Here is a 26,286-nt window from a genome sequence, read left to right as displayed (position 1 = left end):
AAAGTGTAGTTATTAAAAAACGATAGTCCCTGCTTGTTATCTATACGTCGATGTTAACGTTTAAAACGCGATCGTGCGAATACTCGTTCAGAGAAAATGACTAAGAACGATCTAAAATATCTAAAAATGAGTCTGTCTCTAGGATGAAATAATTTATGAATCGAAAACGACCACTGTTTTATCTTCTTCTAAAATGCTTAAAATGGTCGCGCGAATGAGACTATCTTCTAATCACAAGAGAGACAATATCTTCGAATGCGAATTTTATGTTCAATAATTTAATAAACGACAATTGAATACGTCTGCAAAACTCATGCTACAACACTGGATCGTGTCACGGTAGATTCCGAGTATACGAAGGATTAAATATACTATATATTACATTATATTGTATTAGAAAATACGATAAACGTAGATATATTGCGTATATAAGAAGAGAGTGACGAAGCTTCGAGAAATGCAACTTACGTTCTCTTTGGTCGAGGAGATGTGCCGCCTGGTCCTGCCGTGATAGACTCGCGGTCTAACCAGCGTGTGCCTGCTGAAATCTGGGGACGGTCCTGCAACAGAGTCGACCAGTGGAAATCGTTAGAGAAATATTCTCTTCCCTTTGTTGCGCATATTTTAACGAGCGGACGGCGTTCGAAAGGAAAATCGATCCCTCTGCGCGGTGAGCAGAGGATTATAGTTTGCTGGCAAGAGTCCCGCGGGAATGCCCTTGTTCCGAAATTTGCCCGCGGGAAACGCGTCCGACAAACAGCGGTCCGCGTTTCCCGTGCTTCGATGCTAATTACATCGAGAGACAGAGAGAACGAGAGGTCCTTGACATCCAGTCGAACAATGAGCAAGCTCGCTGCCTCTAGGGCCAACTCTAGTTCAATTTTCACAAACGCCACCAACTTTGCTTCCTGCCTCCGTTTTCCCAAGTATCGACCGCTCCAACCTTGTCCATTCCTCCACTCGACGGAGAATTCATGGATACTTTTGTCCTACTTGGTACAATTGGTAGACAAGTAGCTGTTAGAATCTTTAGTTACAAGTTTTAACTTATAAAGAAATTGCTAAAATGTCTATCCTCTCGAAGGTTCAATCTATCGGGTAACCAAAAACGTTGTGTAGCTTTTTCCATGACAGAAGATGCGAATGTCCAGGGACATAAGTTACAAAATCTAGAAACTTAAGTCTATTCGCTGAAACTAATTGCTCTTAGCTTGCTCAACGTTTCTTTTTCGCGGAGTTGGACAGTAACTATAGTGACGGGCAGAAGAAAGTGTATAAAATAAGAAACATAAGAAAAACACCGGAATTTCGCAAAATCATACTTAATAAGAGATAACGAATAAACGATTGTTATCAATATAGTAAACAATTTTTAATCAATTTTAAACTTTCCTTTATCCGTCGCTGTATGTACCTAGATAATGGCGAGTACCTGTGTGAAATTAACAATTTTCTAGAAAGTGGAGTCGATTTGCTTTTTAAGGAGCTTCTATCGTTGAAAATTTTTCACTGGCTCCGTAGTTACGAGATGTATCGTACCGTCTGTAATACGTTTTACAGACCGACGATTTCAGTGGACGCACGCGAATCGACGTAATTTCGTTACGTTTCCATTGCAACCGGTTCTGTACTATACTTTCACGATTACCTTCTCCTTCCGTGCGCGCATCGCAATGGCCGATGAATTCCACGGTAGATTGCGAATTGATCGGAAAATGCATTTAATTCAGGCTAGTCTAATTGGGTCGACGCGGCGCAAATTCAAAGCCATAATTACTTCCCGATTGTCTAACGGATTTAAAGCTATCCACCTGACTGTTACGGCATTCGATTTGTCGTTAATTTCCTGTTGACGTTCTAGCCGGAAATCAAAACCGGTTACGACGTTGCTGGCCGAATCGCGCGAATTCTGACAAGACTATAATCGCATCGAATGAATCATCGCGACGTTGACGCGCTACAGGCTCTCTTTTCCATGCAACCTCATTGTTATTGTGTCACGTCTTTTCGCGATTACGCTACCGTTCATGTGCTATCGCGTTCCGCGATCAAACGCTTGCTTCCTTTCGATAAGTTGTACTTTAATCCTTTGAAAACAGCTGTCACGTCGATAGACGACGAGACGAAAATTTCATGGCACGTGGCTGTCGTTATTGATCGATATCAGAATTCTAGTTGGGTTTAAGGGAAGACGAAAATTATTTATGCATAGTCATACGCCAAATATATAATAAGCGTTAAATATAGCCCCATCGAATATCGAAATTTATTAACGTAATAGATAATCGACTGTTCAAATACTTTGCGAATTTCTACGAAACGAATGTTTGCAATGTCTCGCAGTTCTTATATATATTTTCAAGTTTGTTTCAAACTTCGACGATATAATCGTGATAAAGGTGTGACATAAGAGTGTTAGTGAAATTTATATTATATTATAGTATAATATATTTGAATAAAAGCTATCTATAAGCAATTGAAAATTTTATAGCACGTGACGAAGCGTAGTTATTACAATACTCGCACGAGTTACAAAGCTCTCGGTCGGGATGATTTTCAGGCAGCATTACGTGCCATAATCCGCGTTATATGAATTCAATTACGGCCACAAGGTGCAGCCTCGGCACGAAATATTTGCGACAGACCAGTGCCACCAGAATATAATATTCGTCACGAGCCGATGCGTTACACGAGCGTTCGCAAAATGATGCGGCCAATCCGCTGCTGAACGTCCACGTTCGATATAATTATCGCTAATGCGAAAACGTTTATTACGCCATGTCTAACTGATTTGTGGAAATCTCGTTTTGCTCCATTATTAATCTCCTTCGCTGCGTGCACGTGCACGCTCTACCCTGCGCAAACTCTCGTTTGCAAAAAAAAAAGATCCCACACGATCGAACCAATTATTAGTGAAATTTTGAAAGTTACAAATTACCGATACTAATATCTTTTCTTGCACCGTAGAATCAATAGAATGGATAAAATGCCGCGAGTAAATTGTACGGATTAAATGTCAGCTGATGGTAATATTTCTCATATTTGACGCTTTTAGATAACGCGAGTGATAAATAATTATACGAGAAATTTCATACGAACGTGAATAATATTATTAATTTTGTTATCGATTGAGTCAAGTTACATGCCGTAGCTTGCACAATAGTATATTGCTACGAATATTTATAAAGCGCACTAATAATATCGTGCTCGCAGAGGAAATTGCAACACTTTTTCTGCGATTTCGCGTATTTAAGGTTTTGCTTATTTTGGCAAGCGACCTATCAGTTACCTAACTCGCAACTCGCAAAATTGTAAAAGCTGTTTGCGCAAGTGAACTTTACGAACTACGATTTGTTGCGAGTTCGCTAACGTTATTAGTTGCCAACTAATAGCGCAAGACGCCTCTGGGACGCGATTAAACGAGCGTTAAGCGGAAAAACTAAAAAAAAAAAGGAGGGGAGGAAAGTTGGAAGTTCTTTGAGCATCGTTTGCGTCAAGGGATAAAGTTGGTCGTTCGGTCTATCGAAGGGACCTTGTTCGCGCGTACATTTGGCCGATCTTTTTGCGAGCCGTCCTTTTTTCCTTTGGTCACCCTTGACGTCAATCTCGTTCCCATAAACAGCGCACATGTGCGCATGTTTATGACGGTTCCGTTCGCGGCATCGCCACGACTCTACGCGGTTTAAACGGCCAATCAAAATTCCACGATGACCCACATTTTTCTCCATCAACGATACTCCAGCTTCTACAGGACCTCGTTACATCGATTGCCTGCTTCGTCACCTTTACGTTTCAATTGGACACCAAAACTAATGGTTATTCGTTTAAAATTTCTACGGAAAAGATGAATCCAGAGCAGTGATCATTAAGGAGCGCGCAGACGATCGGTATTATCGCTAATATTTAAAGTCTTCGACGTTGTACTGACAATATATACGTATTGATCGTTTAGAACGTCTCTTTGAGGGTTTCTGTTGAGAACCTCAAGTTCGATAACCTTAACATTATTGTCAATATTATCGTCGATAATACTGATCGTCGAAACGCGTCTTTATTAAGCAAATGTTCGAAAACGCGAAATTACTAGAAGATATCAATTTTTCATATTGCACCTAATTACGAATAACCATTACAGATGATTCGAATCTGTTTGGTTGTTGGTAATCATTATCTCGACGATGGAAATCGGTTTTAGTTACGAGTAATCATTATTGACGATGAGAACACTTTTTGCTTGCTGGTAACCAGTATAGGCGATGGAAATATTTTTTGATTAGTACTATTCTCACTATCGATGACGATCTATCTTCTTGGTTATTGTCGATCATCGTCGAATATTTTGATCGATATTATTGATAGTTTCAATGTTACTAATAGCATTGTGAAATTGAAGATGATGGAAAGTGATAAAAAGGAAGTTTATCGACGTCGATAATGATCGCTAGTAAATCACACGATATTTTCACCACCCATAATGGTTATTGGTAACCAAACGAATCTTCCTCATCGATAACAGCAGTCGAACAGATTTTAATCATATACAGGGTGGTTGGTAACTGGTGGTACAAGCGGAAAGGGGGTGATTCTACGTCAAAAAGGAAGTCGAAAATATAGAATAAAATTTTTTTTTTTAATTTTTCCATCGAGAGAACGATCTACAGTGAGATCCGTCGTAACGAGACGCGATAAAGTGGACGCGTACCGAGCGAAAATTCAAAGTCGATTTTCTCGAAAACAAAGCCTCGAACGAAAAATTTGTATTCTATATTTTCGACTTCTTTTTTCGCGTAGAATCACCCCCTTTCCGCTTGTGCCATCAGTTACCAACCACCCTGTACGATGGTTATCCACAATCAAAATCATTTAAGTTGATCAACGAATTCGTACTCTACAACTTTTTAAATTTGTGTTATAACAAAGTAATGGTTCACGGTTTTAATCGACCTGTGTTCACGGTGGCGTGGAAGGCTCGTCGTTCGGTAATCTGAAAATATTTAATCTCGGTAAACCGTACTTGAAAAAAGACCTCGTCTCGCCTCTCCAATATCCAGTAGGAATAGTAGAATGTCTTCGACTGTCGGGTAATTCGACCAACTCTTTCTCTCCTCGGGGGATGGAAATTACGGTTGCTCGGTTAAATCCGAGCTAACTGAATTCCTTGATAAATTCCAACCATCGAGGAAACTTTGTCTGGCGAGGAAACGTGAGTTATTTGCGCGAGCCCAGTTTCACCGAGGGTTTGTCGATGTTCTTCGCGAATTCCCCGTCGAAAGCGATATTTTCGCTTGACGTTTGTTGCGGCAAAAATAAGGGCCACATCCATTTTTTTAAACTGAAGTTTAATGTCGTATCATTTACAGGGTTATTCGCGCACAGAAGTATTCGAACACTTTCCCGCAAAAAAAAAAAAAAATACTTTTGTGTAACGTATTACAATGCTATAATTACCAGAATATCTACTTATTGCGATTGTCATAAAAGTCTAACGAATCTCACTTTATTACTTTACGTTACAAGACACGCGTATGATACGGACGAATTAAGAGATTTATAATAAAGTAATTAAAAAAGCAAATACCGTGGAAATCATTCGATTTAACATTGCAAAGTGTGCAAATATTTATGCCAAGTATTTAACGGTATACTGTATGCATTCTGAACTTCCATCTACTATAACAAGACAATTATCACGAGCACACTAATCAAAAATTTGAAACCGGTCTAAATATACAAGTTATTTACGACAAACCATATATTTAGTAGAAAACTAGTAGCGTTATATAATAAGCGTTAAATACAGCTCCATTGAATATCGAGGCTGGCCGATACGATGGATAATTGACTCCTTAAATACTTTCACTAACTTTGCGAAATACGTATCCTGCGTGAAAAGCAGACAAAAGAGGGCAAGTCTGTAGCCATCTCGGCGCTGTTTCTCGCTCGGCTTTTCCATGTATCGTTCACCGGGAACGAACAAAACACGAAGCGTGAGGTCTGCCAAAGCATAAATGATAATTACAGTTCATTTAATACCTACGCTCAGGCGACCCACGCTCCAACGCTCGTACTCGGCAGAATGACGAATCGCGAGCCAAGCCCCTCTTCTATTTCGAACGCACAACTTCGTTGGCTTTGAGGCGCAAATTTTTTTCTGACCCTTTCAGAGGAAACGAAGTCCGATCGAGACGAATTGAACGCAGGTCGATTTGATCAAGGCCGAATACTTTGGCGTCCGAATCCGGTTCCCTCTGATCGATGCATCCCGACGATATTTTTAGTTCGCGACTCTGTGTACGGGATTCGAGCTTCCGTTTAAAGAGGAAGCTTATCTTTAATGACATCGCGGTGACCAAAGTTGCAAGAACACGGGACGAAAATACCAGCATCGACGGGAATTAGTTTGAAAACCCGTTGAAGAAGCGATACGTCGATGATATTGCACGTGTGTGTGTGTAAAAGTGACACAACTCCGTCAAGCTTTTCAGGAAAACAGCTTGCTTAGCCGAAAGCATCCGGACGCTTACCACGGGACTATTTTATCAATATATTATTCGAAATTTTGTTGGCACTGTAACGAGACACGACTGTCGTGATTATAATAGCAACATTTGAAACGAATTCAGAAATGCACATAGAAGTTACGAGACATACACACCTAGCAAAAGATCAGAAGAAGGAATAGTACACAGTGTTGAACGTATATACAATTAGTGTTAACGATAGTCTCGCTACATAGTGAATAACTGAGTGTACAAATATCTTCGACCTTTTGCAAAGCGTATGCTTCCAATAAATATTTTGTAACTTCCGTATACGCTTTCAGACCCGTTTCAAATATCCTTGATATAATCACGATGAAATAATTAGGGCATCTCCCAGTCTCGATACAATTTTGCTATTTGCTGTACATCGTGAGTTCTACATTACACGCGTGTTTTAATAAAACCATTGATATATTACTAGTATATAATTTCTTCGTTGTATACTTATTATTCGTCCATGTCTCTATTACGTAATTTCTTTTCTCAGCTACTTAATTTTTTCCACTCTCGAGCCGATATAATTAACTTTCCAAACTTTCGTGCGAGAACGTACATAGAAAGTTCCTAAGAGCGTTCGAATACTTTCGTGAGTCACTGCACGTTGAAAACTATTCGAAGAAGCGACACGTTCGTGATATGGCAGGCATATTCGAAAAACGACACAGTTTCATTATGAAATTACGATATCTAATAATCGACGTACAATACTTCAGTGGGAAAGTCGAGAAATTGGGTTCGCGGTCGCAAAAACACGCGATAGAAAAGAACGGTGTCGAGTAGAAAACTTGCATCGACCAAGTTTCTAGTTGCAGTTCTCTCGGTGTTGATCGAGTAGAGACGGGAAGAAAGTTTGAGAGACGCTGTCGGCGTTAACGATGTCCGTCGTAAAACGCGATGTGGACGCAACCGACGAGGGGGAGGCCAGGCGTTGAGAACGAGGGAATTAGCGACGGTCAATTAGGTCGTTGTTAATTCGGTGTACGGCGCGCATACGTGCGTGTGTTAAGGCATATGCGAAGGCGGATCTGCATTTCGTGTGTTCCCATGCCCACTATCCCGATTTCACATGTGTCCCGTGGCACCGGGATATGTCCGTTAGCGAGGGAAACCTTGCGCCAGCCTGAGAAGATTCCACTGAATTCAACGATCCGTTCGTTCAACGACCTCGTGATATTATCAACTTTATCAGGTGCCGACTAAACCGGTGTTAAATTTCGTTATAAATCGAGCAATTGTAGATATTTGACAAACATACGGGCGATTTGACCGAGCGACGATGCGAAGCTGGTGCTTCGATGTTTCGGTCGTCTCGGTATAGTTGTTCTTGGTTGAATCGAATTAGGACACGGAAAATTCAGTTTCGTAAGTGAATTGATTATGCAGACAGGATTAGAAGAATGGATTATATACACGCGCGTATTGTTATTAGACAGATGGTAGATTGTTCTTGATTGTTCAAATTATTGCCGAAGCAGCTTCTCGGCTTCTGCAAAACGGATCGAGATGAAACGTAACTGTGATTTTCTTTTCCGGACACTGAGCTACAGGCGCACAAGAAGAAGGGAGAAAATAAGATTAAAAATTCGTTCGGTAGTTTGTACGTGATGCGAGGAGAAATAGAGAAACAAACGGGCAGGCAAGAATTCCAAAGATTAGATCTTTCGACTCCGTAGCTTATGAGCTGTTCCTGGATGACTGTTTTATCTTCTTTATTGAATGCACAGACACAATACTTCTGGCGTTTTATTATATGTATAAATAGAAACACAGTGTTTCTCAGAATAAAGCTTTTTGAGACTATGGTTATCGATAAAAACCTAACTAATACTAAAAAGTAGAATTAAAACTCTCGATTAATCGACCAACAATTTGCTCGATTTATCATTTTATTTCATAGACTTTCTCCATAAACGTCCTTATATATATCAAACGCACTTTAGTAATTGATAAATTTTGCTAATAGAATTCACTTACGTTTTTTAATTTCCTTAAAAAAAAAGAAGTAACGAATGTTAAAAGTTTCAAGTGCTTCTAATTCGATAATCGATAAAGAATTGTATTATCCCAACGTTTCATTGCTGAATAATAATTCAAACGAAAGAAATAATGTGTCTATACGGTGGTTTCAATTCGTGAGGTTTCTTTTCTCGTTGCAGGTGAGTTACGTCGATCGAAATATACCGTGGAATATCGTTGGTAGAGCCGGGTCGACTTGTAGATTCGGTCGTGAAACTGCCGATATCGATACGTTCTCTGACTCGTTCCTTCCTTCTTCCTTTTTTTTTTTTTTTTTTTTTTATTGCGGGAAGAGAAGTTTCTACGAGGAACATTATACTCGACTCCTGCAGCTAGACGCTTTCGAATTAATTGCTACGTGAATGAACGAAGCCGGGTTTAGTGAATGGACCAATCAGAGCTCCATTTCTGCACTGGTTCGCCGATCCCCGTCTGCACTCGTTAGTCAATTAAACTTCGTAATTATAGTCGGTACGGAGGTTCGGCGGGACTGGCAAAGGCATGTGACGTAGTATGACTCACGACGGATGTTACAAACTGCTCGATATTTTACGCAAATATCCACTGTTAATCGTTCATCGTTCGTGTTCGTATCGGTACAATGCCTCTTCTAAGTACAGATAAAAGAACGTTATTAAACTAACGTTTGTACTAAAATTCGTTTACCACATTGGTAACAGTCATCTAATTTCTTGTGTGCATTATATTTGTTCGTCGCTCTTATTAAATATAAATCCGTTTCGTAAAATTATTGTATCTTTTACGCTTTTTCTAGCATACAGTGAAGTACAGTTATTGGAACTTATTGGAACGAAAGTTTAGTTAATGCTCGTATTAAATGAACTTTCGTTTATCTCAACGCTAGCTCTTATTACGCGAACAAAAAATAATAGTTAGCGGAGAAGATTGATAAACTCTTATTGTATGAACTCTAATTATATAAACTGTTTGTCCCCGGACAAGTCCGGATAAATGGGATTTCATTCTAACAAACAATTCTGGAACGTTATGAAAGTTATAACGAACGAGCCTTGCTAATAAAATCGAAAGGCTACAACGAACCTTTGAGCGTGATGTTATAACGGAAGGATATTATCGATTATACTTTCCTTAGTAGTGAAATCCTATTCTCAACAAAAGGTCTCATTTTCTTATACTTTAAAGCCTATCTATGATACCTGTCGGTGGAGTCGAGTGGTTTTCTCGCTTTCTGACTTTCCTTATCAAAATGCAAAGATTAACCGTTCCAGTTTACACTAATTCCACTTAACTTACTTTCCAGTATATCTCAATTTATGGAGTTGATCAGCGTAGCTTTTACACGACTCGCTTATGAATGGGAGTTTATAGTATTCGTCTGCATTCACTTGCCCGTCGCATCGATAAATCAAAATTAAATCCGCATCCCGCGCGCTTTTGTTATTTGCGTCTCGTTATATCAAACGAGATAAGGAGTTATTGTGTCTCGTGTGAGATGTTAGTGCGTATCAGCGTGTCGCGATAGCGTGTGCTCGTTTCGCCGATTTATTAACATTAATTATCACTGGCATTGACACTAATATTTATAAAGAAATATTTACAACACACAATTTTATATATTATATATTATATTATATAAACGAACCACGTATTTGTTTTGCCTGTGAGTCGAGCTTCTTGGCTGGCGTTGAATCTCATAGATCTTTGGTTCTCTTCGCGCGAGTCGAAGCGTTTTCCGGGGACGATTCGGTCGCATTCACCGGATTAATTTGCGCCCGAGCAACGCGAGCGTGAAATCGATTTATCAGACCCATTCTCCCCTATCGGCCTCCGTCTGCAACCAACGATTCTCCTTCAGCTTCGGCGCATCTTTCCCGCTGGCGCAACTACGGCTAATGCGCTCGCGGATGGAATCTCAATGGCCGAGGTGCGCTTCGTCCTTTCCTGTTTTCACCGTTTTTAATTCGCTAATTCCTTTGTTCCGTAATCCCCTTTGTCAGGTTTTTCTCCTCCACTGGAAATCTCCTACAACATCGAGATCCCTTCTGTACACTTCGTTTTTGCTTCCTTTCTTTGCCACCCTCTGGATACAGAAATTAGTTCGCTAACGATGTTTGGTCAATGTTTCGCGTTCTTGCTCTTTCTCTCGGCTTTCTTTTCCTATCGTGATTACATGGCGAATCGATTTTAAAAGATCGGTAGATACGAAATATTGGCGTCTGCGTGTATGTACAAAAGTGAAATACCCGGACTACGAATATTCATGCATTTATGGGAAATTTTAAAGGATAAGCAAAAACGTATAAAACGCACGTAATATGCTAAAATATGTAAAATATTCGAAACGAAGTACTCGTTATGAGATTTAACGAGTGAAATAAATTGTTATACAGATTCCACTTCTTTGCGTATGTTGATAAAAATCCGCAGTTCGGATAGACATAAATTACGCAATTACGATATTCCAACGACGTTTCGAAAACAAGATTTCAGGAAAGTTCTCTATTCTCGGATTACCTAGCCTTTAAGATACAGATCAGATAAGCAGAATTTTTTCCAAATTTAGAAAATTGCCTAAGATAAGATAAGGAGCGTAAATTAAAGATTAAAGAGTATTATTTCAAATTTCGAATGACATACTTCTAAACTATTCCAACGCTTTTACAAATCTTCTACGTGTACATTATAAAAAACATTCTGAAATCTCATTACTACTAACGAGGCACGGTTATCGCGAATATAATATAGGTCAAATTTGAAACGAGCCTGAAGATATATTTATATAACAGTTACAAGATATTTACAGAAAGCACGCAAAGAATAGTCAATTATTCGTTGTATTAATAATCTACGATATATAGAGAGATCATCTTTGGCATTAATCGTATATTTAAAAAAAACACGTTGGAAAAAGTGCCCGACATTTAATTAATTTTTGTTACTTTACTTCTTATTGAAAAAGCCCTTTCATTCGATTGCCGAGTTACAAAGAGGTTGATTTCGGTGAAATCAATTTTCGACGAATCCCTCGTTCGTTCAACAGTCGAACGAATCTCTGTCAAAGCGCGCGTAAATCTGGCCGACCGAACACGCGATTAATCATGGCACGTGGATTTATACGAACATGTACTACCGCGCAATCGGACGCACTCTTTTTTTCCAAACGCGTATCGAAGACTGCAATTTTGCTGGCGAAAGAGAATGAGACGGATAAAAGGAGGAAGAAACGAATCGGTTTGCGACATACACCGGTCACAGGTGAACAAAGTGAAACGAGATCGAATATTCGACGAACGAAATCATACTGGGATTTTCAAAGCTCTCTGTGTTCCAAGATCAAGCAGAAAGTTTCCTATGAATCGATACACCATGTTGGAAAGGAGAAAAAATTCAAATGCAATAGGAACGGGACGTAAATGTTGGGCTTTCGAATCCTCTATATGCTGTATTCACTCGAGCGTGTAATACCGCCGAGTAGAAGAGGGTGGAAGCCATAGAAGGAATCGGAAAGCTTCCGTATAAAGATCTTTCTCGATCAAAATCCCTTCGTGTTTTGTGGATATACACTATCGACCGTAAGTACTTGAACTCTTCCAAATGATTGCAAATACGGTGGTGAATAAAAGAAGGTTTATCATCGATACACAATGAATTTTAATAACTTTTGCTAGTAAACATTTCTCGCGTTAAGAGAATAGATCGTATTGGTATATTTAAGCAAAGAATAGGTTAAGTAAATTTATGGCTAGGTCAGCGTATAAATGATTTATGTAAATATACAAAATACGGACGGATGAGTATAAGGAAGGCGAATTCATCTCTAGACCGAAATAAAAATAGATTATTATTACTAAAGATTTTTTACCATGTTGATAACAAACATCCCTTTCCTGTTCTATATTATATTTTTCTTCACTCTACTTATTAAATATAAATCCACCTCGTGAAATTAAAGTGTTCTTTTATATTTCTTACTTTATGAACTTGCTTCTCGCTGCCATTGTATATGACTCATATCATTGAAAGGTTTGGCTATCGGCTAATGTAGTTACATTCATGATCTCTTTTCCAGTCGTACCACCAGTTTGTTCCGTACTCAAATACCCTGTACGACTTCTAGTTATATAAATTGCTTGTTTCCCGACGATATATAGCAGCGAAGTTCTCCTGTATCCACGAAATATTCAGAATCGGGTCGGCACGCATACACAGTGGCTGCGTCGATATTTCTGATGCTCGACGGGAGCAGGGCAGACGCGGTGTTTTCCTACTCCAGAAATAACGTCGCGTTTCTCGTCTCTACTCCTCGACGTTCCCTTTTCCCCTTTTTTTTTCTTCTTCCCTCTTTTTCTTCGTCGTTTTCCCTTTATTTCCGTGCCGGTTTCTGGTCCCCGTTAATTCTCACTTTCTACTCAGCGGCGCGCGTCAACGGAAGCAGATTTCTTAATGAGACGAATGAAATAATAAGGAAAGCTATCCGAAGACGCGCAACTCGTTCGATCTGGAGTACCTCGAACGAAAGGATCCGACTAATTCTGTTGTGTATTAATGGACTGCCACGGATAATAATTCTCCGCCCGTTCGTACTATCGACTCGCTGAAAATTCTCTCGGATACCGGACGAGCAACGCCCGTGATTAATTATTTCCGCGTCTGCCGCGATTCCACGTTGAATTCGCGCGTTCGACCGTTCTTGGCAAATTCGACGAGCGTTCCATCGCTTGCGCGTAACCTTCGAGCCACGCTGAGACTTTGACTCGTTGCCTTCGGGTCGTTTAACTCTTACACCGTGCGATTAATTTCAATTTTAAAAGAAGCTCTCTCTTCGCTTCTCGAAATATATTGCCAATACACGAATGTTACTAATCTAACAACCTTGAATTGTTTCAAGCGAGATTCGTTTGTCTTTACTATCAAACCTTACCGCGTAAACGACTTCATATTTTACGCGATTTTCATCGACTAACAGTCTTTACGAACAACTGTTCAAATTCACGTAACGTCGTCAAGCATTCTAAATTAAGATCGTCATTAGATGAGACACGAGGTTTCGTTAATTTCACAATTATCTACAAGTTTCTAGTTAAACGACAATGTTCAATCTCGTTTCACCAACGAATTAACGAGAAACAAAGACGACGAGCCTCGAAGATAGAGTTGAAACTAGAAACAGAATTCAAGCGGATTTCACGTTCAGGAAAATCGTGGGTGGACTGTCCTCGTCATTATCTTCCCGTCTTTCGTATCTACTTTACCTCGGATAACGTATCTTCGTTATTGCCGTGTCTGTTTGTGTGTCGACCGATGAACGCTTCCGGTCTTGCAGCAACGTCTCTTACGAAAACGATTCGCTGTTTGAGAAACTCTGTGCACTTGAAGCTGTCCGACGATCGTGAATGGCCCAAGCTAGTGATTAATCGAGATGGTAATTAGGCGGTGTTAAGCCTCGCGACGGATAGTCGACGACACCGATCGACGATGGAATAGTAAAGTTTCGAGGATGCGGCTAGCAGCCATTAGCGGGATAAGAGCGATCGAGAAACGCGGTGCTTCGGCTCGAGTAATGGCTTTCCGATAACAAGACCAGAATCATCGCTCTTCGTTTCTCAGAGTCGCGGTATAATTATTTATAATTATTTTATTTTATTAATTTCGATCGTATCGATGCGCTGTCGCGCCCTTGTTCCGTTGGAAAATGGGCGACGATTCTAACCCATCCATCGTAGTGGAAAGAAAAGCTATAAATTGTTACGATTTTTATACTTATTACGACGATACACTAATCGTTACGTGTATCCTACTTTAAAATCTCCCATATAGAGATTGCATATTATCCAATTAGGTAAATAATTATATTGGAAATATGCAGATGAAACAACCTTTTTTTTTTTTAAACTTTGCAACATGATTATCGCGTTTTAATTCACGGTAAAATGGTTAACGATGGGTTTATTGGAAAAAAGAAACGCGCCAGAACCGAACCAATATATACTAAAGACTGCGGATGTTCATACAAATTCATATTCTTATGATTACAGCTGACTTGTTTACCGGGGAAAACGAGTGAACTCTTCTTTTGGATTAATAATCTTTTAGATACGACTATTTCGTTGTTTACTTATGTTCTCTTAATGTTCTGTTAACGTTCTATTAACGTTTTACTTTTAGTGTTCTCTCAAAAATAAATAATATTGTATTTATACTGGTAAGAAATAAATTCGACCCAGTAAAAATTTATTTACCTTCGTTTATCCGTCTAAAATGAAGAAAGATGTATTGAAACGACATGCAGTGTCATTTTATAATAACATAAATATCATATTCTTTAACGATAGCTTTTATGGAATTGGAACAGTGACGGAGAAAAAATATTTAATTGAATTAATCAATCACCAGATCTTTGTTATCACATATCACATATGCTGTGACAAGCATATAGCCTGCATTGCCATATATTTTCTCAGTGATTGAAAAGGTACAAAGCCACCGATATTATATCTAATATATCGACAACGGTTTCGTATTATTCAAACATGTAACGTAAAAACATATTCATAACATTTTGTTTACAGCATCCACTGCCTCTCTTTAATGTTTTATTTAACAGTAGTTAACATTTTTATAGGATACCGCATGGAGCTCAAATTGTTATGATATACCATATCAAGTTTCTGCGTAGCCCACACGGTTCCAAGGCAGATGTATAATCAGAAATATTTTAATGAATTTTTAATGACTTTCCGTAAAGTAATCTGCTAACGCTTATGAACTGAGGTATACCCGTCTGTCGAGGGACACTTTATCGGAATAGAAATCCTGGCTAAATTCGTGGTACGAAAGATCCGGCAACCAGTGCTTTCATATGATGAAATAATCAAACTCGGGTAACTTTATATTTAACCTTATATTTTTTCGCGTTGTTTTTCACCGGACAAAGGCACGCGTGTTTTAAACTCGGTACGGTGTATGATCACGGAAACCGTGCTTGATTAAACAAGCGACGCGTTCTACACGCCTTTGATAACGTTAATAGGACGGGAACTGTGATTTTTCGTTTGAATTTTACCCTGCGATAGATCAAAAGGGAGAGAGAAGGAAAAAGTACAAAACGGCAATAATAAAAGAGGAGAAATAATGCAGGAGGACGAGATGAAAGAGCCGGCGGTGTCGGGAAGGGCGGTTTTAAAGCTACGGTTAGGACGCCGTTCACGAGATTAAGAAACAGTTCGCGGACCACGCAAGGACGCTAAAAAAGCTAATTAGCAAAAAGCGGCGGGGAGGGAAACGCGAAACGGTGCTCGAAGGAAAGTGCTCCAGGATTCTTGAAAGAGCTCTTATGCGTTCAGGACGCGTAGTAGCGAGAGCGGGGCGATGACACACGCCCAATATAAAACGTGATGGTGTACGTGCGAGCACGCACTTTCACGCACACCTACGCAAGTAGCCAAGCAGCCGGCATCCCTTCGTATTGCTCCCTCTTTCTTTAGTCGTTGGCCTGGCTCTCTTTTTCTACGTGTCGATGCACGCAGTGCGTTACACTTCGTGGAAGCTCGAGGTTACCGAATGGGGACCGGCCCCAACCCGGCGCCGCGCCGCCGACAATTTCGGGCATTCGAATCGGCCGGAACGCGACTTGTATCGATCTCTCGCTCTCTCTTCCTTTGTATGCAATACCCCGAAAACTACCCGCTTTCCCGCGAGTCCCGTTACGCACCATATCCTCCCTTTTTCCCTTTTCTTCCGATTCTCCAGGCAGACTTCCTTTCTTACGAGGGCTGCGTCAGACGTGACCTTCGCTAAGCATTTCAACGAAATTTGGTATGGCCACTGATTCGCTTCTACACGTAGGATAAATAGGATTGGAGATATACGTGTAACATCATTAACGACCACATTGTGATAGTTCTCCCTTGCTTCGTCTTGTGGATGTTACTGAGCCACCACGCTGCCACTCAGGTTTTCACGTCGACGGTACTAAAAATGGCATTAGATTCTGTGACTCTGTCACGAGAACTCGTGGCGTTATGAATGAAATTACACGTTCTTTGGCCTCGCCCACGATCGCATACGATCTGCTCCAAAAGTAATTAATCTTCGATGTAACTTGTTATATAATACCGTACTAAAATCCGATGGTACAAGCTAGTAGTAATTAGTAACCTTATCTTATCATAAAGTAATATATTGTTACAGCGTGCAGGAGTCTTGGATATGCGGTTTATCAGGTACTAGAAATTATCGAACGACGTGTTCCAGTATTCTAACACGGTATACGATTTGTCAAATGTTTAATGTACTTTCTTTCTCGTTATTTACTGGCTATCTGGCATATATTGCTCGTTAAATCCTAGAAAACGGAAAGATCGTAAGTGAAGGAGAAGAGGAATCGAATGTGAAAAAGTATGAAGACCGATTTGAAACGGAGAGGCGAAAAAGCAGAGGCCTTGGCTGGCAGTCATGAATCATGATCAATTACACGCGATGCGGGCTAACTTGCAGCTAAATTACTAATAGGTGCCTCTTGATGTCCCACCGAAGACGGATGTGCAGAGAATCATGGCAGAACGACGATCAATGATCCTTCTTTCATATAACTTTTACGACATAACTTAATCGTAATTCGCTATCGTTATCGTCGACGATAATTAACATGGACTTGCGCTTATTATATATTATATATTGCTTATTATATAATTTTATTATATTTAACACGTTGATTTCGATGATTTTTCGTTTACATTGATTGATGATTTTTCGTGTACGTTGGTTGATAGACAATTATGTTGTTGGTGAAGAATTATTTGATATGTAAAAGGAACAGCGTATCAACGAATTTACGTATCTTATCGAAAAAGAAATCGGAATGTGATTACTAATAAACGATAGCCTGAATGGAAAGTTGACTGTTGCTCACTGATGAGTGATACGCCACTTAACGTGTTAATAAAAGGTACAAAGGAAAGAAAAACCGTTCAACATCACGCGTCAACCGAATCATTCTCACATACTAAACCGGAAGAAGAAAAAAGGAGAAAAAGACAAAAGCGTATTTAGATGTAACGGTGCATGTTGCGCATACATGAAAAGGAAGCACGGAATTCAGCCATCTTTAATCCTCCACTTCCCATAAGCATCTATATGTATGTATACACCTTTCGTTTATTTTCATCATGAACAAATTAATAGTTTTCATAGGCTCTGGTGTATTCTGCGTAGTCTTCTATCTATGCATGTTCGATAATATTAATTCCTAACTTTACTCGTAAAGTTCATTTTCCAATTGTTTGCTTGGTGTGAAGCTAAATTCTCTTACGTTACATTAAAATAACTAAATACAGCAAAAGGATTTGTAACTCGTAGTAAGAACAAAGAATACACGATATACGATATCAAATATTCAATCTTCATTCGATATCCGGACAGATAATTTTCTAAATATTTAAACGATGAATTTATAAGAGAAATAAACTCGAGAACAATAGTTAAGAAACAAGGATTACTTGGGAGAATACTAAAACACCAGCTACGCAATACCAATGAATTCAAACGTAAGCGCAAATACTTCCCGTTAAAACAAGCGTCGCAGGAGAAACTTTCTTTTTAACTTTCGACCGGGACAAGCATTTTCAAGTTTCGAAGAACCGTTGAAAGACACAACGATGTCCACTCCCTCTCGCAACTTTTCCGTATCCGCGAGTATCGATCCGAAACACACTCGCTCGGGATTTCTCTGACTCATGCTGCAATTTCTCCAGGATCGTCGTACCGCGTACTTTTACGCCCGTTTAATTAAACAAACTTCATTCGCGTACAAAACAAAGATGAAATTAATATCCCATCGCCGGTTTGAATTTTATTAGCGTCCCACGATTGAATTCAATTCAATTTCCTCTCAGCTTTTATACACGGCAACATTCAAAACAGCTCATCAAGTTTCCATCTCGGTTTTTCCGTGGAGATCGTCGTAAAAAGGATTCGGAAACGCTTCCGTTAGATGTACGATCTCTCACGCGCCGTATTTTTGAACACGTACACTCGGCACGTGATCCGAAAGTTCCTCCGACCGATCGATCGATCGACCGATATTGAAAACGTACGGTCGAAGTTTTAAAAACTGCTGACCCCTGAAAGTTACGAAATTCCCCACCGAACCATCGCGAGCAACGAAATATGGAATTGGCAAGGAATGAACGAAATATGCAATTGACGCAATTAACGGAACACCGGGGAAAAGAGATGTCGATTGGAAGCAGAAATTGCCACACGTCCCTTTAACGAGCGCCGCTCGAATTAATCTATTGATAAACTGCGGTTTTTTATGCAATTTCGTATTTTTTAAAGCAAAACGAAGGAAATGGAAGCAACGCGTGTAGAAATTTATTTCGCTTGGTAAAAATTACAAAGATCGCTGCACATTGAATATTTGATATATTCTTGAATATTATATAACTCTGCATATTTTTGTACTTTTACAACGTACCATAAATGCATAAAAATCCGCGGTTCATCTATTAAGAACCAAGCGATCGAATAAGCTATGGAAGTTGGATGAACCCGACACTATTGACAAATATAAATAAAATAAATATATCATTTGGTCAGAATTAAAAGAAGGACGCGAGTACGAATATGGAGAAACGTATTTAGCTTCGAAATCAAATAAAAAGACAATTTTGGTGGCACGAAGTTGATTGACACCGTAGTGAATTTTAAAACTGCTTTCCTGTAAAAATATCCATGCTCTTCTCCTTTTAATCTTCATTTACATAATGTTCTTAATTATAATCAACGTCGCAATTAATATCTCACATACACTGATCGTAAATATTAAATAATGTTACTAAAACTATTATTAAAAACGACCATTAATATATTGTATTTATACATTTCAATCTTTAATTGTTTTTTTTATAAATCTGTTACTCTGTTTGCATGATAATAAAATATTCGCATCTCGTAATAAAACTCTACATAAAGCGAAATCTGCTATATAGTTTCCCGATAAATACAACGACCAGGTGTCCTAATATTTATAGCCGACAGTACACGTGCGTAACTATTTCCTTGGATATCGTTTTTCATTAAACATCGACGCTCGAATGTTACTTTGATTCGAACGAATCGAACTCGCGTAACTTGTCTTATCTGAAGGAGGCTTAAGGCCGACCGTCTCGTTTGCCGACAATTTTCTCCGACTCTTGACGATTCTCTTAACAGGCGATTTCCGTCTTCGCGCTTTCACGCAGCCGAAAACGCAGTCGGGAAATTGTGTACAAGTACGTACTTGGCGTACGAATAGCGAAGGTCTCTGAGACGTCGGAACATCGGTTCGAACGCGATAATTAACGCGAGTCGTCGCGACGCGTTACTTGCATGTTAATCAACGAAAGTCCCGACAGAATTTTGCAGCGAGGATGGCGCACGTCTGTGAGACACCGTCGCGAGCCCGCCTATTTACGACGACTTTAATTAAACCGCGCTTCTTGCGAACGTCCCTTAACGACGACGCAGCGCGTAATTATGACAACGCTCGGGAACCCGGTGTCCACGCGTCGCGTCGCCAGCAAAAATACTTCACCGCGCGCGACATTCGCGTGATAATTGAATAATCGATGCACTATATTAACCAAATCTCCAGGCTACCGGGACTTAAGCTAGGAAAAGATAAAATTCTCCGAGTCACGCAAAGATAATACTCGTTGTGACGTTCGAGCTTCTCTCTTCGAGCAGGTGCTCTTCGACAACTTTGTATCGAACAAAGAGATTACGTGGTTAACTCGAAGGCCAATCAGAACTTGGCACGCTGCAGTACGTAAGCTTTTGGCCATCGAAGTTTTGCATCGTTCCGAAGTTTGTTCCAACGATCAGGTCACTTGTGGAGACCGAGAAGTTGGGCAAGTTTTCGGACCGATGCTATTTATAGACAAATTTTACATATGAATAACATTCCATTGTTCGAAGCTCCATGTAGTCCCATTTTTCCTACATATATATGTATTCTCTGGATGATATTCGTATAGCTGCGTTTTCACCATTTACGTAGAGTGTGCAAACGAGAAGGATGGCAGATATCGACCATTATGCAGAAATAAACGCGAGAATGCATGATTAGGTAGCTGTACATAAATTCGTAACCAAAAATATCGCTAAATTCACGTTCCAATGGTCGTATACTGTTTGAACACGCCGTTGTCGGTGTACCGTAAAGTAAATTTTACCTCAGTTCTGGTACATGTTTGGAAAATATATATCGTATTAAGTGAAACGGAAAACGTCGATTCAGATCTGCCGCCCCTCGATTTTCAAAAAAGTAAGGACGTTGATTTTTGTCCTCCGTCAACGATTCGTTAAACGATATGATTTTACGTATGCGTAAAATTTTGCCATAATTAACGTCAGCTTAGAAATTTTTCGAATTACGTACAACGATTTATCTCACTGTCAATTCTTAGACGCGCTTCCGGTCGATCACGTGGTTGGTTTCCCAAGATTCTGGAGGATGTAACCGCGACTCGGTTCGAGAACTTCCGATCACGTATTTGCGGCTTGTCGTAGGTCTTCCTCTTTACTACGTCGATAGAACAGGTCGGTGAAAAATACGACACTCGTGCAAACACGATATCGTTGACCCGAGATTACGCTGTCTTTTATCGTCTTGTTCCCACCGGAAATAACGTCTTATTCGAATATTTTAAATCCTCGTTGCGAACAACTCGTTCTGTTCGTTCGAAACGATAGTATGTGCGTTGAAAAATCGCGTGGAAAGTTTCGTTCGAAGGAACGAGTGGACGATTGGACGAGGTTAACGGGAAGTTGCAGCATGGAGCGGCCAAGAGGTCAAACAAAAGCACACTCACGACGCAGGTAAGACGCACACCACGTAAGCCGGTCGACCGATGTCGACCAAGATATTACGAAGCCCTCCGACTTACGACGCCTTTCTCGTGTTCGCTTTAGGGATCTACATACGGTGATGATTGCGACGGTCATTGGACATGACGCATAGCGTTTTAAAGTAGCTGTTCCATAGCGAAAAAATTACAATTTTGATCCACCTTCGCTACCATAGTAGAAGGGAATTAAACGACCGTTAGAAATCATGTTTTGTTTCGTGTATTTTTGTAGAACCTAATTAACGACGCTTAGTATATATATTTAGCAGTTAAAGAAATGGAATTGCGAAGATACAGAAGAACTCGATAAACCACATTTTCTACCTTTCATGGAAGAGCACGTTATCAAAATTATCTTGCTACTTGGTTTTGAGGGCAAACGGTGTATTTTTCCACCATACTCGTACTTTTAAAACACAGTTCGGAGAATGTAGTTGTACCTTTGATTTTGCAAAGCTTCGACAATGTACAACACATGGGTACGTCTTTTCGTTTCTTTCCATTTTTAACCGTGTCACATTGTCATAAAACGCCATTAAATCAAAGAAATCAATACAAATAGTATCAAGATTTTCTCCTGTAATCCTTCGCGTGTAATTCGATGACCAGAGACTATAAAGCACCACATCCATCAGTCTTCGTAATCTCGTTTGCTTTTGATCTTCGCGCAGTTACAGATTCTAATAGTCGAGGGCCATTTTCGATCCCACTATCGTGGTGAAACCACCAGCCACCGCTTTGCCAAGTTTCCTACTTTAATCTCATAACGTAAATCGCAGAGAACGATAGAGGAAGAGAGAGAGAGAGAGAGAGAGAGAGAGAGAGAGAAAGAGAGAGAGAAAGGGAGAAGGAGAAGGTACTAGCAAGAACGTGAAGCGAGCGTGTTCGAGCAATTGTCGTTACCACCGAGCGAGAACAATTGTACTCCTTTTACTTTGCATTCCGTGGTTCCTGACATTCTCCCGCAGACTATCAGCGAGTCACGCGTGACGCGTCGATACTCTTGGCTCCAAACCGCTCGTAACGTTTACTCTCGTTTTATTGCGATCGTGTACCGTTAGCAGAAGCGCGTGTGTGTAATCGATGTCGCTGGGCGAACCTGGCACTTGCCAATCGCTATTTCTCGTTCCTAAATGCGCCTCCTGTGTATTAGCGGAACAACAAACCGTGCGCCGCCTGCGTGCACATCCAGTCGACGATGGAAAGTCGATAAAACGTCGGCGAAGCCAACGAACCTGGCACGTGAGTCATCGTCGTCTCGCACCTAACCGAGAGCCCAGTTAAATCGGCCGCTCATAGCGTGGCCAGTGGATTTTGACCGGTCGTTTGCCCGAAATTAAATCGTACGTTATAAGCCAGACGATGTGGCAGTTTGCATTGGAATGGACAAAAGTACAGAATGTTTCAAGACTTTTTCTATACAACGTGGATGAAAATAGTCACCTTAAAACATATACGTAATAAGCGTTAAAGAGAGTCTCGTTAAATATTTTGCCCGTTTAAAAATACCTTTACGATCGTTAAGAAATATGTACAGCGATGGCGAAAATAAAACCGGAGAAACGATATAATTTCACAAAATTGAACTATAATTGACGAGAGAAATGAATGTACTGCGATATAGTTCTGTGATAGATGAACGTTTAGCACGAAAAAGATGTTTAATATAAGTTTTACTCGTACTCGTGTAGGTACAGTTTCACATATTTTAAACCTTCTTCCGCCACTGTACTTGCGCTCAATATCTTGTAGCTTCTACGTACGTTTCCACATTTGTTCCAAACTTTACCAATATCATCATGATAGTGGAGCGTCACGACAGTTACTATATTCAGTACAGTACAGTAGTTACTATATTCATTAAAGTTATTTACAAGCGTCGTTACTTTCCTCCCTAAACGTGTCAAATTATTATCTCTTTCGGCCACGACGCTTGTAAACTACTGACCAATTTCACGACCTCGTATTGTCTCCAGCGTCTTCCAAATTCAATTGGAATTTCATGGCAGTAAGAACCAGTAAGAAGCAGTGCACTTGCTGTTAACAAAGTCAGCAACGCGAAATAATTGAACTTTATTTGAGATGTTCTGAAGTGAATGGGAGGAAATGCTAGAGGGAGCGGCGAACGATAAAACGTGTTAAAAAGAGAAAAGAACTCGCGATAGGTAAAAAGTTTAACGGTTCAGCTAGTCTTTTTCCCATTAAATTCATCGCGGCGCTGTTAATTTCGAGTTAATTGGCCCCGCTTTTGTCAGCAAGTTTCGCCAGGCCGTCTCGAAACAACAGAACTTTCATCTGCGAAAGTATGAAAAACCGGCTGCGAGTTTAATCGAGAAACGAGATTAACGAGCGATTTCACGCTTCTACAACGGCCCCCCGAACGATTGTCCGTATTAGTCGGATTTTTTCGACCAGAGTCTGTTCCTCTTATCAAAAGGAAAGAGATAACACGAGGAAAGAAAGGAATAAGTTTAAAATGTGAATTTTTTGACGAAAAGCTCGCAGCTACTCTGCGCTTCCGTAAAGCCACGACCTTTTCCTATTATTTCAGCCGGTCGGAGTATGTCCGGGCTAGATAGCAGAGAACAGAAATCCGGGAAAAACCAGCCAAGCCGCATCTGCTTTTTACGATAACGTGCAAGAAAACGAGAAAAACGAGAAAAAAAGAAAAAGAAAAAAGAGAACAACGTGACGTTATAAAACGGTTGAAGCTTCCGGGACGTACGATCCACTCGGAAAAGTATCAATTTCGTATTATCGCCAGAAACAGAGTTGGTAGTTTTCAAGGTGTATCGAAGATACACTCACGTTCATAAATGACCGAACACTTGCCTACTTTGGGCGAAATGATCATTCGGACGTACAGAATTTTAATATCATCTCCTTTCAACGTATGACGCGTTCGTAAATGCTAATTATCGCATACTATAGAATCGTGCGTATTTTAATTCGACTGCATAACTCACGGATAAACAATAAAATTAATCGAGAAAATCGTGCCTATCGATGATTTTAACGATAATTTTCTCGGTAACGAGCACGACTTATACGGCGATATACACGTAAAATAGGAAGCCCTAACTATTTAGAAAATTCTTCTTTTTCTCCTAATTCGAGAAACGAATTATCAATAAGCAGAGCTAAACTGTGAAACAAATGAAACCGGAAATGACGCAGGAAAATGTGAAATATCGACGCGAAGAAACGATTCAATTATTGTTACCGTCGTCCTGATTTATAGCGCAATAAACGATAACAGGCTTCGTTCAACTGTTGCCGGGCAATAGCAATGAATTTCGCGATTTAACCGGTTCGCCGTTTCAGGGAATATTGCAGCTTCGGCGAATGGAAACGCAAAGCCCGCGATTCCCTTTGCTTCCCTTAAAATTCGGGCAAATTGAAAGCGACTGGAAGAGAGGCTTGGCAAAGCTCGCCTCTGACAACCGTTGCAGACGTTGCGATTAATAATAATCTTCCTTTCCACTTTCTTCTACTACTCATTTTCTCTTGTTATTCTCCGCGACGTTGCTCGCTGTACGTACTTTCTCTTGTGTTCCGTATAAGGCAAAAATTGAATAAAGAGTAAGTTGGAAGAATAAAGCTTGTCAATTAAAAAAATTGCAAAACCTGCGAAGAAAAATTATTTGCAATTTATCGAAAGATTATTTATAATTATGATGTGAAAATGAACTGTTTGTACGACTTTCCACAGTTTCTATCTATAAAAGAGTTTCTATTCTCCGCATTCAACTATGGCATCATCCAAGTAGTTTGCATCACGTGAAATTACTCAGGTAAATTGAGGTTGAAAATGATGGTAAAAAAATTCATCGTATACTGCAAACATGCAGAAGCAGCAGAGGATTGAAACTGAAAAGAAAACCTTCCTTGACAATAAGAGTGTTTTGCCATTAATTATTACATTGTTACAAGATTTTATTTATATACCATTATATTTGAGAAGATCTTGGAATTATTTCTAGGCACCTAATGATTTTCTTGTTTGGAAGTATAAAACTAGCGCGTGACCCACTAACACGCGAATAAAAAGTCTAGTCGGTGTTGCTCGTAAAATTTTAACGATCGCGTTAACGAAAGAAAAAGATACAGTTTTACATTATAAGCGTGCCAGATCAAGCCACCGGCCTTCGAATTTTCGAAAAATGATCTACGTAATTCGTCCAGCTGTCGGCCATCAGGCTCGTGCCACGAAAATTTACTCCCTCGTCGTTCACGATACACTATTCCCATTTCCTCTTGCCATGCCGTTACGAGAATGACTGATTCACCACACACGAGGACTATGGCAATTATAAGAACGTAAGATCAACTTTTCGCTTCCATTTCCACTTCTATTGATTTAGAAGAATCAAATTTTTTTATGCGAAGGTTTCGTTTAATCGTCGCTAAGAGGAATGTACTTGGAAAAAATGAAATTGTTTGACTATTCCTTACAATAATCTATCAAACAATACCGCTAAAGCTATTTGGCTTTTTTTGGTGGGGACACCTTTTGTAGGGGACAGCGAGTTGAGAACCATTTTTCTAGACGAGCGTGCCGATTAAGATCGACAGATGGGCTACGAGTGATCGAGCCCGGCTAGGGATGCAGGTAAAACCGAACAATTCGTCGGAAATGAAGGAGTCCAGGTGCAAATCCGTAAACCCCAGAGGGAAGTTTCCATAGAACGCAGTGAAATATTTGAAAAGAATTCAGCAAAAATCGGTCAAGTTGGTAGGAGACCAACGCGACAGAAAATATCGTTACCGAAGATACATTTTACAAGAAGAGCTAGAATTCAACTCGTATTAATTCGATCGCCAACCATTTGATTCCGAAACATCTGTCCTCTCTC

General features: G+C 39.9%; 1 protein-coding gene across 1 annotated transcript in view; it reads right to left on the bottom strand.

Moving 5' to 3' along the window:
• Meltrin (disintegrin and metalloproteinase domain-containing protein meltrin) overlaps positions 1-26,286 on the bottom strand; it is a 72,153-nt gene that overhangs the window by 28,676 nt on the left and 17,191 nt on the right. The window contains exon 2 of the mRNA XM_069122056.1: positions 469-560. Coding sequence (XP_068978157.1) covers positions 469-560 — 92 coding nt within the window. The remainder of the gene's footprint in view (positions 1-468; positions 561-26,286) is intronic.

The sequence above is a fragment of the Bombus flavifrons genome, chromosome 10, assembly GCF_040668555.2.
Source record: "Bombus flavifrons isolate JBK064 chromosome 10, iyBomFlav1_principal, whole genome shotgun sequence".
Classification (NCBI taxonomy): domain Eukaryota; kingdom Metazoa; phylum Arthropoda; class Insecta; order Hymenoptera; family Apidae; genus Bombus; species Bombus flavifrons.
The sequence above is the reverse complement of the archived record's forward strand: the minus strand, read 5'-3'. Positions and strand labels throughout refer to the sequence as shown.